At 41.8% G+C, this 14,445-nt stretch overlaps 1 protein-coding gene across 2 annotated transcripts in view; it reads left to right on the forward strand.

Annotated features, from left to right (window-relative positions):
- PHF24 (PHD finger protein 24) overlaps positions 1–14,445 on the forward strand; it is a 205,408-nt gene that overhangs the window by 186,984 nt on the left and 3,979 nt on the right. The window contains exons 2-3 of one of the 2 annotated variants that reach the window (XM_080820398.1): positions 10,869–11,250; positions 11,913–12,098. In XM_080820398.1, coding sequence (XP_080676524.1) covers positions 10,873–11,250; positions 11,913–12,098 — 564 coding nt within the window. In that variant the 5' untranslated portion in view covers positions 10,869–10,872. Of the gene's footprint in view, positions 1–10,868; positions 11,251–11,912; positions 12,099–14,445 lie in introns of those variants that run through there. The other variant, XM_080820399.1, reaches the window with a different exon arrangement.

A 14,445-nucleotide genomic window follows, 5' to 3' on the forward strand; every position in this document is an offset into this window, starting at 1 on the left:
ATCCTGGAGTCCTGGGTTCAAGTCCTACATCGAGCTCCTTGCTTGGCAGGGATCCTGCTTCTCCCTCTGCCTGCCACTCCCCTTGCTTATGCACGTTCTCTCTCTCTCTTTCTCTCTTTCTCTCTCTGACATATAAATGAGTAAAATCTTTAAAAGAAAAAAAAAAAAAAAAGAAAAGGCATCCAGATTGGTAAAGAAGTAAAACTTTCACTATTTGCAGATGACATGTTACTATATATAGAAAACCCTGAAATTCCACCAAAAAACTATTAGAACTGATAAATGAATTCAGTAAATTTCAGAATGCAAAATTAATAATTTTTTAAAAAGAAATCAGATAAAAGCAAGTAGAGTAAATGTCCTTTACATTTAACATGTCAAATGAGAAGACTCCTGCCTATTAGCAGGGCTGCTCCCCAGCTTCTCACAGTTACAAATCTTTTTTTTTTTTTTAAGTACTCTGTACACCCAAAATGGGGCTTGAACTCACAACCCTGAGATCAAGAGTCTCATGATCCACCAACAGAGCCAGCCAGACGCCTCTCAGATACAAATCTTTATAGAGAGCTTGGGAAGAGAGTCCCTAGCTGCCTTTTCCTTCCTTATTTTTCCACCAGCTCCTACTGTGGAGCAACCCTTCCTCCTCTCACTCCCACCACTCTGCCCTTATAAGTATTCTCACTGTGTTCTAAGCATGTGCTCTGCAGAGAATGGGTGTGTCTTTCACACACACATTCCAAGCTGCCCACATATGTCTTACTACCTGGCAAATACATTTATTTTTTTAAAATGATTTTATTTATTTATGTAACAGAGAGAGATCACAAGTAGGCAGAGAGGCAGACAGAGAGAGGCGGAAGCAGGCTCCCCGCTGAGCAGAGAACCCAATGCAGGGCTCGATCCCAGGACCCTGAGATCATGACCTGAGCTGAAGGCAGAGGCTTAACCCACTGAGCTATCCAGGCGCCCCCTGGCAAATACATTTAGACAGACTTCTCTTACCCAAAGAAAGATTTTGTTTTTTGTTATCTGTTTTCATTTTCTCTGGATCATATAGCTACACAGCCCTATTCTACCTTCTTGTCCCTCTGTTATTCACCACCCCCTGCTCCTGCCCTCCTGAGGTTTATTCCAAGCCTAACTTAGATACTACAAATTCTCTGGCAGTGACATCATTCTTGAGACAACATCTTTTTATCCTTCTTTCATCCTTTTTAGGGAGGCAGAAAACCCAATTCCACCCACCAGCCAAAGAAGTAATCATTAGCTATAATTTGTGGGGTCTTTACAACTTGATTTCCCTTTAACTCACTTTTCTTGCTAGGGCTTTTTCCACACAGGAAAAACCAGGTTTTTCTCACAAGGCATTTGTTTTTACCTGTCACTAATCACTACCACTTGTTCCTCTAGAAATTAGAGCTCATTTTGTTAATTTCTCAAACACTCTGGGGCACATCGTGGATATTTCAGCACACCTGCATTTAATCAAGGTGTCTTGTATACAGGTTTGATCCTCCATTAAGCACTAAGGATTTCAATCTCATTCTTTGAAGCCTACTGTAATTGTGTCCTCACAGTTTACTCTCAAAATCAAAGCTATGTCTATTCACAATGACTTGGGGTCTTGTTTGGATTTGATGGCTTCTTTTTGAGGTTCTGCTCTACATTTTCTGCCCGTATGAGCACAAAATGGTCTAGAAAACTGAACCATCTTAGGTAAAAGTAGTAACAATTCCAGGATCCTGTGGTCAGGAATGGAAGGTGGTTTTTAATTTATTTTTACGTTTGTTTGTTTTGCTGGTGGATGTCATCTTCAGTCTTCATTGAAATTCCTTTAAAGATCAACTCCCCAAACCACTGCAGTGACATCATTAACAATTGAGATAGCTTAATAGTGATTCTTATTATCCTTACAGAGAATAATGGGTTGTAGCAGGACTACAATGTATTGGGAGATGCCTGTGGTTAATTTGCTGATACACTATTAATGACTCAGTCCACTTACAGAGTAACTTTCCTGTTTGGCCTTTGTTGAGAACTCATTACATTATCTGAAAAAGCCAGTAACAGCCAAATGCATACCATTGATTTTCCTTCAGTGGATCATTCTTGAAAAAGTGAATTTCATATGGTTATTCTAGGTCTCCAAATAAGCAGTTCACGACTTTTTTTTTCAACCCATACTTTCTTGCTGATAAACCTGGAAATAATTGATCATGAAGAAGGTCCATATGTGCGTCAGTTTTACATTCTCCCTCCTGGTGTGGTATGCCTATTTCTCTTGCTCTAAGTGGGGGGCTTGCTTTCCCACCTAACCATAGAGCACAGCTGGTGCTCTTGAGTCATGTGGACAGTTTCTGAAGATTGTAGATCCAGCCTCTTCAAGAATCCTCTGGATCCTTTGGGGCACCTGGGTGGTTCAGTTGGTTAAGTGTCTACCTTCGGCTCAGGTCTTGATCTCGGGATCCTGGGATAGAGCCCTCTACTGGATTTCCTGCTCAGCAGGCAGTCTGCTTCTTCCTCTCCCTTTGCCTCTCCCTACCCTCCCGCTTATGCTTGCTCTCTCTCTCTTAAATAAATAAATAAAATCTTAAAAAAGAAAAAAGGTAAAGAATCATCTGGCTCCATAGCAAAAGCTCTAACATACACACACTCTCCTCTCTACCCCTAGGCCCACCCCCGCCAGGCTGGGTCACATGAATTTCTTTTTCTTTTTTTTAATTTAAATTAAACTTTGTTAACATACAGTGTATTATTAGTTTCAGAGGTAGAATTTAATGATTCATCAGTTGCATATAACACCCACAGCTCATTTTATCTAGTGCCCTCCTTAATTCTCATCACCCGATAACCCCATCCCCCCTACCTGCCCTCCAGAAACCCTTAGTTTGTTTCCTGTAGTTAAGAATCTCTTATGGTTTGCCTCCCTCTCTGTTTTCATGTTATTTTTCCTTCCCTTCCCCTATGTTCATCTGTTTTGTTTCTTAAATTCCACATATGAGTGAAATCATATGGTATTTGTCTTTCTCTGACTAACTTATTTCACTTAGCATAATACCCTCTAGTTCTAGCCATGTCATTGCAAATGGCAAGATTTCACTCTTTTTTATGGCTGAGAAATATGCCATTGTATATATATTCTACATTTTAATTGTCTTCTTTATCTATTCATCTATTGATAGACATCTGGGCTCTTTCCATATTTAGCTATTGTGCCCATTGTTGCTATAAACATTAGGGTGCAAGAGTTGGCTGCTTAACTGACTGAACCACCCAGGAAGCCCAAAAAAGGATTTTTTAAATCACAATTTATTAATTGTCCACTGGGGGCACCTTGGTGGCTCAGTCAGTTAAGTCAGGCTCTTGATTTCAGCTCAGGTCATGATCTCAGGGTTGTGAGATAGAGCCCCTGCAGGTCAGGTCTCCACACTCAGCAGGAAGTCTGCTTGAGATTCTCTCTCACCCCCTCCCTCTGCCCCTCATGCTCATGCTCTCCCTTACTTGGGCTCTCTCTTTCTTTCTCTCTCTCAAATAAATAAAATATTTTTTTAAAAATGTCCACTTGGGGGGCGCCTGGGTGGCTCAGTGGGTTGGGGCCGCTGCCTTCGGCTCGGGTCATGATCCCGGCGTCCTGGGATCGAGCCCCGCGTCGGGCTCTCTGCTCAGCGGGGAGCCTGCTTCCTCCCTTCTCTCTCTGCCTGCCTCTCTGCCTGCTTGTGATCTGTCAAATAAATAAATAAAATCTTAAAAAAAAAAAAAATGTCCACTTGGGCATGAGCACCTTAACATGAATACAATTTCCTGAATCTGATCAATAAATCTTTACTCAGTCTTCTTTGCACAGTCCTGTAAATGACAGTTATTTATTCAAAGTAACTATTTCTGGAGCACCTGGCTGGCTCAGTCAGTGGAGTGTGCAACTCCTGATCTTGAGGTATGGGTTTGAGCCCCACATTGGGTGTAGAGTTTACTTAAAACCTCTAAAAACAAAAAACACCAAATTAAATATTCCTTAGTCATGCACTTTAATTTTATAAGCAAATTTTACAAATGGGGAGAGCGGATACTTCCTTTCTTACCATTCTCTAAATTCAAAAACATGGGTTGTTTCTTTGGTAACAATTGATGGCAGGACAATTCCAGGCAGTGTGGAAATCTGTACCACTATGATAACATGACAGTTGTTTCTGGAATGAAGATAGAGTTGTCATCAAATATTATGTGTAGGGGCGCCTGGGTGTCTCAGTCGGTTAAACATTTGACCGCCTTAGGCTCAGGTCATGATCCCAGGGTGCTAGGATCGAGCCCTGAGCCCCACGTCAGGCTCCTTGCTCAGCAGGGAGTCTGTTTCTCCCTCTGCCCCTCCCCCTGCTCATGTTCTTTCTCACTCGTGCTCTCTCAAATAAATAAATTTTTTTTAAAAAAGGTAATTTGTGTATTAAGACTTTATTTAAGGGGCACCTGGGTGGCTCAGTCAGTTAAATATCTGCCTTAGACTCGGGTTGTGGTTCTGGAGTCCCAGAGTCTGCTTGTCCCTCTCCCTCTGCTCCCCCTGCTCATGCACTCTTGTTCACTCTCTCTCTCAAATCCATAAGTAAATTCTTTTAAAAAGACTTTACTTAAAATATCAAAAAAGGGGCGCCTGGGTGGCTCGGTGGGTTAAAGCCAGACTTTACTTAAAATATCAAAAAAGGAGCGCCTGGGTGGCTCGGTGGGTTAAAGCCTCTGCATTTGGCTCAGGTCATGATCCCAGGGTCCTGGGATCAAGCCCTGCATTGGGCTCTCTGCTCAGCAGGGAGCCTGCTTCCCCATCTTTCTCTCTCCCTGCATCTCTGCCTACTTGTGATCTCTGTCTGTCAAATAAATAAATAAAATCTTCAAAAACACAAAATAACAAAAAAAATCAAAAAAGCTTCTCCACTATTAATTAATTGGGAAATGTTTATTTTTTTAAAGTTTAATGTTTTTAGTAATCTCTGCACTCTATGTGGGTCTCAAACTCACTACCACAAGACTGAGAGTCCTGTATTCTTCTGACTGAGCCAGCCTCAATGTTTATTGTCATTCTTTTTCATGCACATTGTTAGGCAGTGGAGATAGGTACTAACCAGGGTAAAAACAATCTAATAGAGGAAACTGACATTGATTGGGTAATTATCCTGCTGAATATGTAATGACAAAGATAAGTGCACCAGAGCAGATCTAGTGTTATGTGCACACTCCAATCTGGACTTCCATGAGAACGTGATACTTGAGTTGAGCTCTGACAGATGAATAGGTATTAATGGAGGGAAGGAATGTTCAAGGGTCCCAAAAATATAGGAAGCATGGCAAACAACAACTGAAATAAAGCCAGTATGGTTAGAACACAGAGTAAAGAAAGGAGACCAGACCAAGCAGGGCCTCACAAGCAATGGTTAAAAAAAAAAAAAAAAAAGCGTAATTTGAACGACTTTATCCTGAAAGCTGTAGAAAGCCATTTAAAAGTTTTAAGCAGGGGATAACATAAGACTGGAATGTCCCAGACATCTTTAATTCAACATGTTCGAAATCCTGTTTCATTTCCCAATTTCTGTAAATGGCAATACCATTCTGCTAGGTTTTTTAAAAGTTTTTATTTAAATTCCAGTTAGTTAATATACAGTGTAATATTAGCTTTAGGTGTACAATGTAGTGATTCAACATTTCCATACATCACCTGGTGCTCATCACAAGTGCCCTCCCTAATCCCCGTCATCTATTTCACCCAGCCAACCACCTACCTCCCGTCTGGTAACCATCAGTTTGTTCTCTATAGTTAAGAGTCTGTTTCTTGGTTTGCCTCTCTCTTTTTTTCCCCTATGATTGATTGTTTTGTTTCTTAAATTCCACTAGTTAGTTGATTTAAAACTGCTCTCAGTAAGTAAGGCAGAGAAAGGCTGAATGAAATACCATATAACTTTACTTACACATGGAATCTAAAAACATTGGACTCATAAAAACAGAATAAAATTACCGTTGCCAAAGGCTGAGGAGAGGAGGAAATGGGGAGGCATTGGTCAACAGGTATAGATGTTCAGATATAAAATGAATAAGTTCCAGGGATCTCAGGTACAGCAGGGTGACCATAATTAATAAAACTACATTGTATACTTGAAAGATGCTATGAGAATAGAGCTTTAATGTTCTTACCATAACAAAAATGAAAAAAAAAATGGTAATTATGTGAGGTAAAGGATGAGCAACCTAGCCTTATTATGGTAAGCATTTTGCAAATACATAAGTATACCAAAACATCACATTTTATATCTTAAACTTACATGGTATTATATGTCAATTATATCTTAGTAAAGCTGGGAAATAAATATGAAACTGTCCTCTTTCCCTTTAACCTTTATCCATTCAGTTACCAATTTATTCCCAAATTTCTCTAATTCTATTCCCATGGTATCAGGTAGTCTCAGTCAGCGTTATTCCTGCTGCCATCATTTCAGTTTAAACCCTCTACATCTTTCCTGGACTATTATAGTAGTCTTCTAAGTGGCCCTAACTTCTATCCTCTGCCCCCTTTTTGTCCAAACAAACAGAGGATAACTTCCTACCCATTCTTCACAGTCCGCTTTGATTCCCAGTACTGCGGTCTTTTTTTTTTTTAATTTTTTATTTCTTTTCAGCATAACAGTATTCATTGTTTTTTCACCACACACCCAGTGCTCCATGCAATCTGTGCCCTCCCTAATACCCACCACCTGGTTCCCCCAACCTCCCACCCCCCGCCCCTTCAAAACCCTCAGGTTGTTTTTCAGAGTCCATAGTCTCTCATGGTTCACCTCCCCTTCCAATTTCCCTCAAGTCCCTTCTCCTCTCCATCTCCCCACGTCCTCTGTGTTATTTGTTATGCTCCACAAATAAGTGAAACCACATGATACTTGACTCTCTCTGCTTGGCTTATTTCACTCAGCATAATCTCTTCCAGTCCCATCCATGTTGCTACAAAAGTTGGGTATTCGTCCTTTCTGATGGAGGCAAAATACTCCATAGTGTATATGGACCACATCTTCCTTATCCATTCATCCGTCGAAGGGCATCTTGGTTCTTTCCACAGTTTGGCGACCATGGCCATTGCTGCTATAAACATTGGGGTACAGATGGCCCTTCTTTTCACTACATCTATATCTTTGGGGTAAATACCCAGTAGTGCAATTGCAGGGTCATAGGGAAGCTCTATTTTTAATTTCTTGAGGAATCTCCACACTGTTCTCCAAAGTGGCTGCACCAACTTCCATTCCCACCAACAGTGTGAGAGGGTTCCCCTTTCTCCACATCCTCTCCAACACACGTTGTTTCCTGTCTTGCTAATTTTGGCCATTCTAACTGGTGTAAGGTGGTATCTCAATGTGGTTTTAATTTGAATCTTCCTGATGGCTAGTGATGATGAACATTTTTTCATATGTCTGATAGCCCTTTGTATGTCTTCATTGGAGAAGCGTCTGTTCATATCTTCTGCCCATTTTTTAATATGATTATCTGTTTTGTGTGTGTTGAGTTTGAGGAGTTCTTTATAGATCCTGGATATCAACCTTTTGTCTGTACTGTCATTTGCAAATATCTTCTCCCATTCCGTGGGTTGCCTCTTTGTTTTGTTGACTGTTTCCTTTGCTGTGCAGAAGCTTTTGATCTTGATGAAGTCCCAAAAGTTCATTTTCGCTTTTGTTTCCATCGCCTTTGGAGACATATCTTGAAAGAAATTGCTGTGGCTGATATCAAAGAGGTTACTGCCTATGTTCTTCTCTAGGATTCTGATGGATTCCTGTCTCATGTTAAGGTCTTTTATCCCATTTCGAGTTTATCTTTGTGTACGGTGTAAGAGAATGGTCGAGTTTCATCTTCTACATATAGCTGTCCAGTTTTCCCAGCACCATTTATTGAAGAGACTGTCTTTTTTCCACTGGATATTTTTTCCTGTTTTGTCGAAGATTATTTGACCATAGAGTTGAGGGTCCATATCTGGGCTCTCTACTCTGTACCATGCTGTCTTGGTGATCACAGCTTTGTAGTAAAGCTTGAAATCAGGTAACGTGATGCCGCCAGTTTTATTTTTGTTTTTCAACATTTCCTTAGCAATTCGGGTCTCTTCTGATTCCATACAAATTTTAGGATTATTTGCTCCAGCTCTTTGAAAAATACCGGTGGAATTTTGATCGGAATGGCATTAAAAGTATAGATTGCTCTAGGCAGTATAGACATTTTAACGATGTTTATTCTTCCGATGCAAGAGCATGGAATGGTCTTCCATCTTTTTGTGTCTTCTTCAATTTCTTTTATGAGTGTGCTGTAGTTCCTCGAGTACAGATCCTTAACCTCTTTGGTTAGGTTTATTCCGAGGTATCTTATGGTTCTTGGTGCTATAGTAAATGGAATCGATTCTCTAATTTGCCTTTCTGTATTTTCATTGTTAGTGTAAAAGAAAGCCACTGATTTCTGTACATTGAGCCCAGGACCTGATGGATTCCCTGGGGAATTCTATCAAACTTTCAAAGAAGAAATAACTCCTATTCTCCTGAAGCTGTTTCAAAAAATTGAAGCAGAAGGAAAACTTCCAGACTCTTTTTATGAAGCCAGCATTACCCTGATCCCCAAACCAGGCAAAGACCCTACCAAAAAGGAGAATTTCAGACCAATATCACTGATGAATATGGATGCTAAGATTCTCAACAAGATCCTAGCAAACAGGATCCAACAGCACATTAAAAAGATTATCCATCATGACCAGGTGGGATTCATCCCTGGGTTACAAGGATGGTTCAACATTCGCAAATCAATCAATCTGATAGAACAAATCAATAAGAGAAGAGAGAAGAACCACACGGTCCTCTCAATTGATGCAGAAAAAGCATTTGACAAAACCCAGCATCCGTTCCTGATTAAAACGCTTCAAAGTATAGGGATAGAGGGAACATTCCTGAACTTCATCAAATCTATCTATGAAAGACCCACAGCAAATATCATCCTCAATGGGAAAAAGCTTGCAGCCTTCCCTTTGAGATCAGGAACACGACAAGGATGCCCGCTCTCACCACTCTTGTTCAACATAGTATTAGAAGTCCTAGCAACAGCAATCAGACAACAAAGAGAAATAAAAGGTATCCAAATTGGCAAGGAAGAAGTCAAACTCTCTCTCTTCGCAGATGACATGATTCTTTATATGGAAAACCCGAAAGACTCCACCCCCAAACTTCTAGAACTCATACAGCAATTCAGTAACGTGGCAGGATACAAAGTCAATGTACAGAAACCAGTACTGTGGTCTTAACCTTCGTTTAGGCATTTCTAATACTCTTTGAAGTAAAACTCTTTGAAGGTTTTTAAAAATATTTTATTTATTTGAGAGAGAGAGAGCACAAGCAGCGGGGAGGTAAGGGAGAGACAGATGGAGTGGGAGGGACAGACTCCCCACTGAGCAGGGACCCCAATACTGGGCTAGAGCCCAGGGATCATGACCCAAGCTAAAGGCAGACACTTAACAAACTGAGCCATCTAGATGCCCTCTTCTTTGAGTTCTGATATTAAGTAGCTTAAGTGGTGAGACTGTCCTCCTGTCTTTTATTTCCTATGATGAGTAGTTAGTACCTTATACATAGTACTGTTCAATAAGTCTTAATTATAATGGATTGAGAGCAAAGCTAAAATGGACTCTCCACTTCACTTTACTTAGAACACGCATTCCCCAGCCGAATTCTACTTCAGAAGACCCTTGAGGCTCAGAAAGAGTAAACCAGCTTTGCAATATGCCATGTCATGCCCTCACTTTCCGGTATTGTACCCTGGTACTGCAGAAGAGCTGGGATAATGTTACTTCTTAACCTCCGAAGTTTTTATTAAACAGCTCAGAAAATCAAAAGAGAAAATATGGGAGCAACATTAGTGAAGCCTTAAAAGTCTGAGAAGCACTTTAAGCAATTATAATGGCAGGTTGTCTGTGAAAGACAAACAGACCCACAAAGAACCATAGCTAATTAGAGGGGACAAAGGAGTCTTTGTGATCTTGACCATGTGGATAGGTTGGTAGAGTTTCCTATCTAATCCAGGAGTCCCCTAAAAGTAGGATTGCATTCACTCTGACTGAAAAAGTGAGAATTTGATGTGGATTATCCTTGGATGCAGTGAGCACAGCACTTATTGGAGGAGCTTTTCTTCAGTCAGAAGTCTGAAATGTATTCCTATAATCTTGCTTTAAGCTTGGGTCATCTCATGGGGCAGAGGAGAGACTTAAGCTTTAAAGTCTCCAACCATCTCCAGAGGCCTGGGACCCCTGGACCTAATGGGTTTGGGACAGCAAGAAATAAATAGATACCATTTCACATTTGTAGAATACTCTCCAGTCTACTAAGTATTTAATAAGCACATTTTCTAATGTTATCCTCATGACAGCCCTGTGAAGTGCACTGAGCAGACAGCCCTCATTTTACAAGTATGAAAACCAAAATCACAGCACCAGTCAGAAATAGAACCAGGGTCTTCTGACTCATTAACAAGTGCTTTTTCTATCCCACCATGCCTCTGAGTTCCAGAAGAGGGAAAAACTATTTAAATTTTTTTTAAATTTTTATTTGTTTGACAAAGAGAGATCACAAGTAGGCAGAGAGGCAGGCAGAGAGAGAGAGAGGGAAGCAGGCTCCCTGCTGAGCAGAGAGCCTGATGTGGGACTCTATCCCAGGACCCTGAGATCATGACCTGAGCGGAAGGCAGAGGCCCAACCCACTGAGCCACCCAGGTGCCCAGGAAAAACTATTTAATAGCACTTGCCACTTAGGTGAATGGTTGAAATTGCTTGGCTTGACATGGTCCACCATTGGCTGAATCTGGGCCCCTCTGCTTTTTGTCCACAGAGCCATGGGGGTGTTGATGTCCAAGCGGCAGACAGTAGAGCAGGTACAGAAGGTGAGTCTGGCTGTGTCTGCTTTCAAGGATGGACTACGGGACAGGCCTTCCATCCGGCGCACTGGTGAGCTTCCAGGGTCCCGCCGTGGCACTGTAGAGGGCTCTGTCCAGGAGGTACAGGAGGAGAAGGAAGCAGAGGCAAGTACCCCAGTGCTGCAAGAAGAAAGCAGTGCCAAACGTGCAGCCTGGGAGAGGCTCCGAGATGGGCGTGGAGTGGAGCCAGAGGAGTTCGATAGGAGTAATCGTTTCACACCACCGGCTTTCATCCGCCCCACCCGGAAGCTGGATGATGACAAGCCTCCTGATATCTGCTTGGAGCCCAGAGAACTTGTGAGTATCCAGTTAGGGCACAGTCCTCAAGTCTTAGACCTTCTGAGGATCAGAGAGCAAGACAGGGAGGCCTGGGTACAATTAAAGTGAGACTCAAAAAGAAAAAACTCAAAAAAGGTGCAGTTGAGTCTGGAACAATCTTTGAATTTTTTCCGCAAGAATAAAAATATTACATCCTGGGTTGGTCTTAGTGAAAGACTGGAAGATGGGTGATAAGGAATGACACCATGACAGGTCTCTTGCCATCCATCTCGCTATGGGATAGTAGTGTTCCCTGTAGGAGGCATTTGGAAATTTGTGGGCATTCAAGAAGGTCATCGTCACTGGGAGTTGCTACTGGTTTTTAGTGCCAAGAAAACCAGGGATGCTAAGTGTCCTGCAATGTCTGGGACAGTCTTTCAGAACAGATTATTCTTTCCAAAAATGTTAGTAGCATCCCTGTTCAGAAAAATGGGCACAGAGACCTGAGCAGTTGGAAGAGCTTGCTGGTTCTTATCTTTCAGAGAGAAAGCTCTATCACCTTAGCACTGGCATCAGTTGGAATTGTTCTTCTGGGCTGCTCCAGGGATATTCAGCCCCATGTGGATAACTGTGTTTGGTGGCCATAGGACCTTGCTGCCTACACTGCAATGAATACACTCCTTATTTATTCTTTTTGCCAGGTTGTCAACGATGAGATGTGTGATATCTGTGAGGTCTGGACAGCTGAGAGCCTCTTCCCATGCAGGATCTGTACCAGGGTTTTCCATGATGGCTGTCTGCGCCGCATGGGCTACATCCAAGGAGATAGCGTGGCAGAGGTGACTGAGACAGCCCACACAGAAACTGGCTGGAGCTGCCACTACTGTGTAAGCCTGGACAGCAGGGACTGTGGGCTGCAGCACTGTAGGGAACTTGGCACTTTTCTGGAGACCCATTCTTAGAACACTGGTTTCTAGGCAGTGACCTAAAAGACTTTTCCAATAGTAGATACAGATATCCTCAAACTTGGTCAGGCTTTCTCTACCTCAGTACTATGACATTTTGGACAGAGTAATTTTTTGTTGTGGGGGATGTGTGCAATGTAATATGTTTAGCAGCATCCCTGGCCTCTAACCCATTAGATGTCAGTAGCACCCACCCTCAGTTGTGACAACCAAAAATGTCTCCAGATATTACCCAGTGTGTCCTAGGGGAGCAAACTCGTCCCAACCGAGAAACACTGAGCTAAAGGAATCAATGGTTAGGATGAGACCTAATTATTCAAAAGTAATACTTAGAGTAGTGCTTTCTCTAGTAGTCTATGGTTGTCATTCATTGTATTCATCTGAAAAACCATCCTAACCAACTTGCTTTCAATAGGAATAGGTTCTAACACAGTAACACTTCTTAGTCCAAAGATCATCACTTAGCTTACCACCTAACTCTTAGGAGCATTTGTTCTTCATCTCTAATGTGATCATTATGTAAATTAAATAACAAACGTTTGTTAATTCAGAACTTTGCAAATTATATATAAATGCTTTCCAACTTTTTTTTAAAGATTTTGTTTATTTGACAGAGAGAAACCACAAGCAGGGTGAGCAGCAGAGGGAGAGGAAGAGGCAGGCTCCCTACTGAGCAAGGTGCCAGATGCAGGGCTTGATCCCAGGACCCTAAGATCATGACCTGAGCCAAAGGCAGACACTTAACCCCCTGAAGCACTACCCAGGCACCCCACCTTCCAACTTTTAAAAAGACAAAAGCCAGATTCGTATCTATTTCTTAGCATATCTGAATAGAATTTAAGTCTTGCTTTATTTATCCTGAAGATATCTTCTTTTTTTTTTTTTAATAACCAAAGAGTGGTGAGTAGAAAGGATGGTCAACATTTTTATTTTGTTTTATTTATTTATTTGACAGAGATCACAAGTAGGCAGAAGCAGGCAGAGAGAGAGGAGGAAGCAGGCTCCCCGCTGAGCGGAGAGCCCGATGCGGGGCTCGATCCCAGGACGCTGGGACCATGACCTGAGCCGAAGGCAGAGGCTTAACCCGCTGAGCCACTCAGGTGCCCCTCTTCTAAGAAACATCTTAGCAGATCCCCCCTCTTCTTCCTACTGCCTAAAAGAAAGCAAAGATTTACCACTTTCTAACAAATATCACTTTATCTATGGCTTGCCTAAAAAATCAAGTATAGAACAGTTATTTTGAGCCCCTTACACACCTTTTCCCCAGCTGAAGTATGTCACAGTAGACCCTGCTCTACCATTTTCTCTAGTCACCACCCCTCCAAATACCAGCCTTTTCACTCATAGCAACTCTGCCCTGCAGGGTTCTGCTGATGTGGGACCCTGCTGAAGGTGTCTCCTTCCTAACTCCTTCCTGGCTTTCTGTCACAGTCCTACCATCATTACTGCCACTTGCCAGACTTTTTACAAAGGTTTCTTCCCTTCACAGCCAGGCTTCTTGAAAAGACTCCATCATTTCCTTGTGGCTCCTCAACCACCTGTAATTCAGCTTCTGCGTCCATCATTCTGCTGTCATTCTGACAGTGACCTGTCAAGTCTAGTGACCTTTTCTCAGGCATCTTCTTACTTGACCTCTATGAGGTATTTAGGTCTCCCTTATTGCCTTCTCTTTTTGCAGGGGATTTAAGTATTTATGAGAATTATTATGTAAAGTAAGGAAACTAGAGAAAATAGAAAATCAGTGAAGTCCCATCATAGTTGTATCACCACCATTAACCTTACCTTCTATGTTGTGCAACTCTCTTTTCTTGGCTTCCAGTGCTCTCTCCTGATTCTCCTCCTGCCTTCTTCTCTGACCATTCTGGGTGCCTTAGTTCATTTCTTGTTACAGTCCTAAACTCCTTGGGGTTCTGTTGTTAACACTTTTCTTTTCTCATTACACACATTCTCTCCTGGGTTATTTCATCTACTTCAGTGGCTACAGCTACCATCTAAACACAAATGATTCCAAAACCTGCATGTCTAGACCTAATTTCTGTCTCTTGGAGTTACATTCATCTTGATGCCTCACAGGTACTTCACACTCAATATGCCCCAAAATGCCTCTTCTTCCAGAAACCTGTTCTAAATTTCTTACCTCTCTGAATAGTAATACAGCCCTCCAGATGCCAATACCAACTCATTTTTGTCCTTCATCCTCACATCCAGTAAGGTCAACAGGTCCTACTGATCTACTGGTTAATACCTCTCAAATCTCCTCTCTTTTCTC

Source organism: Martes martes, assembly GCF_963455335.1.
Source record: "Martes martes genome assembly, chromosome: 12".
Classification (NCBI taxonomy): domain Eukaryota; kingdom Metazoa; phylum Chordata; class Mammalia; order Carnivora; family Mustelidae; genus Martes; species Martes martes.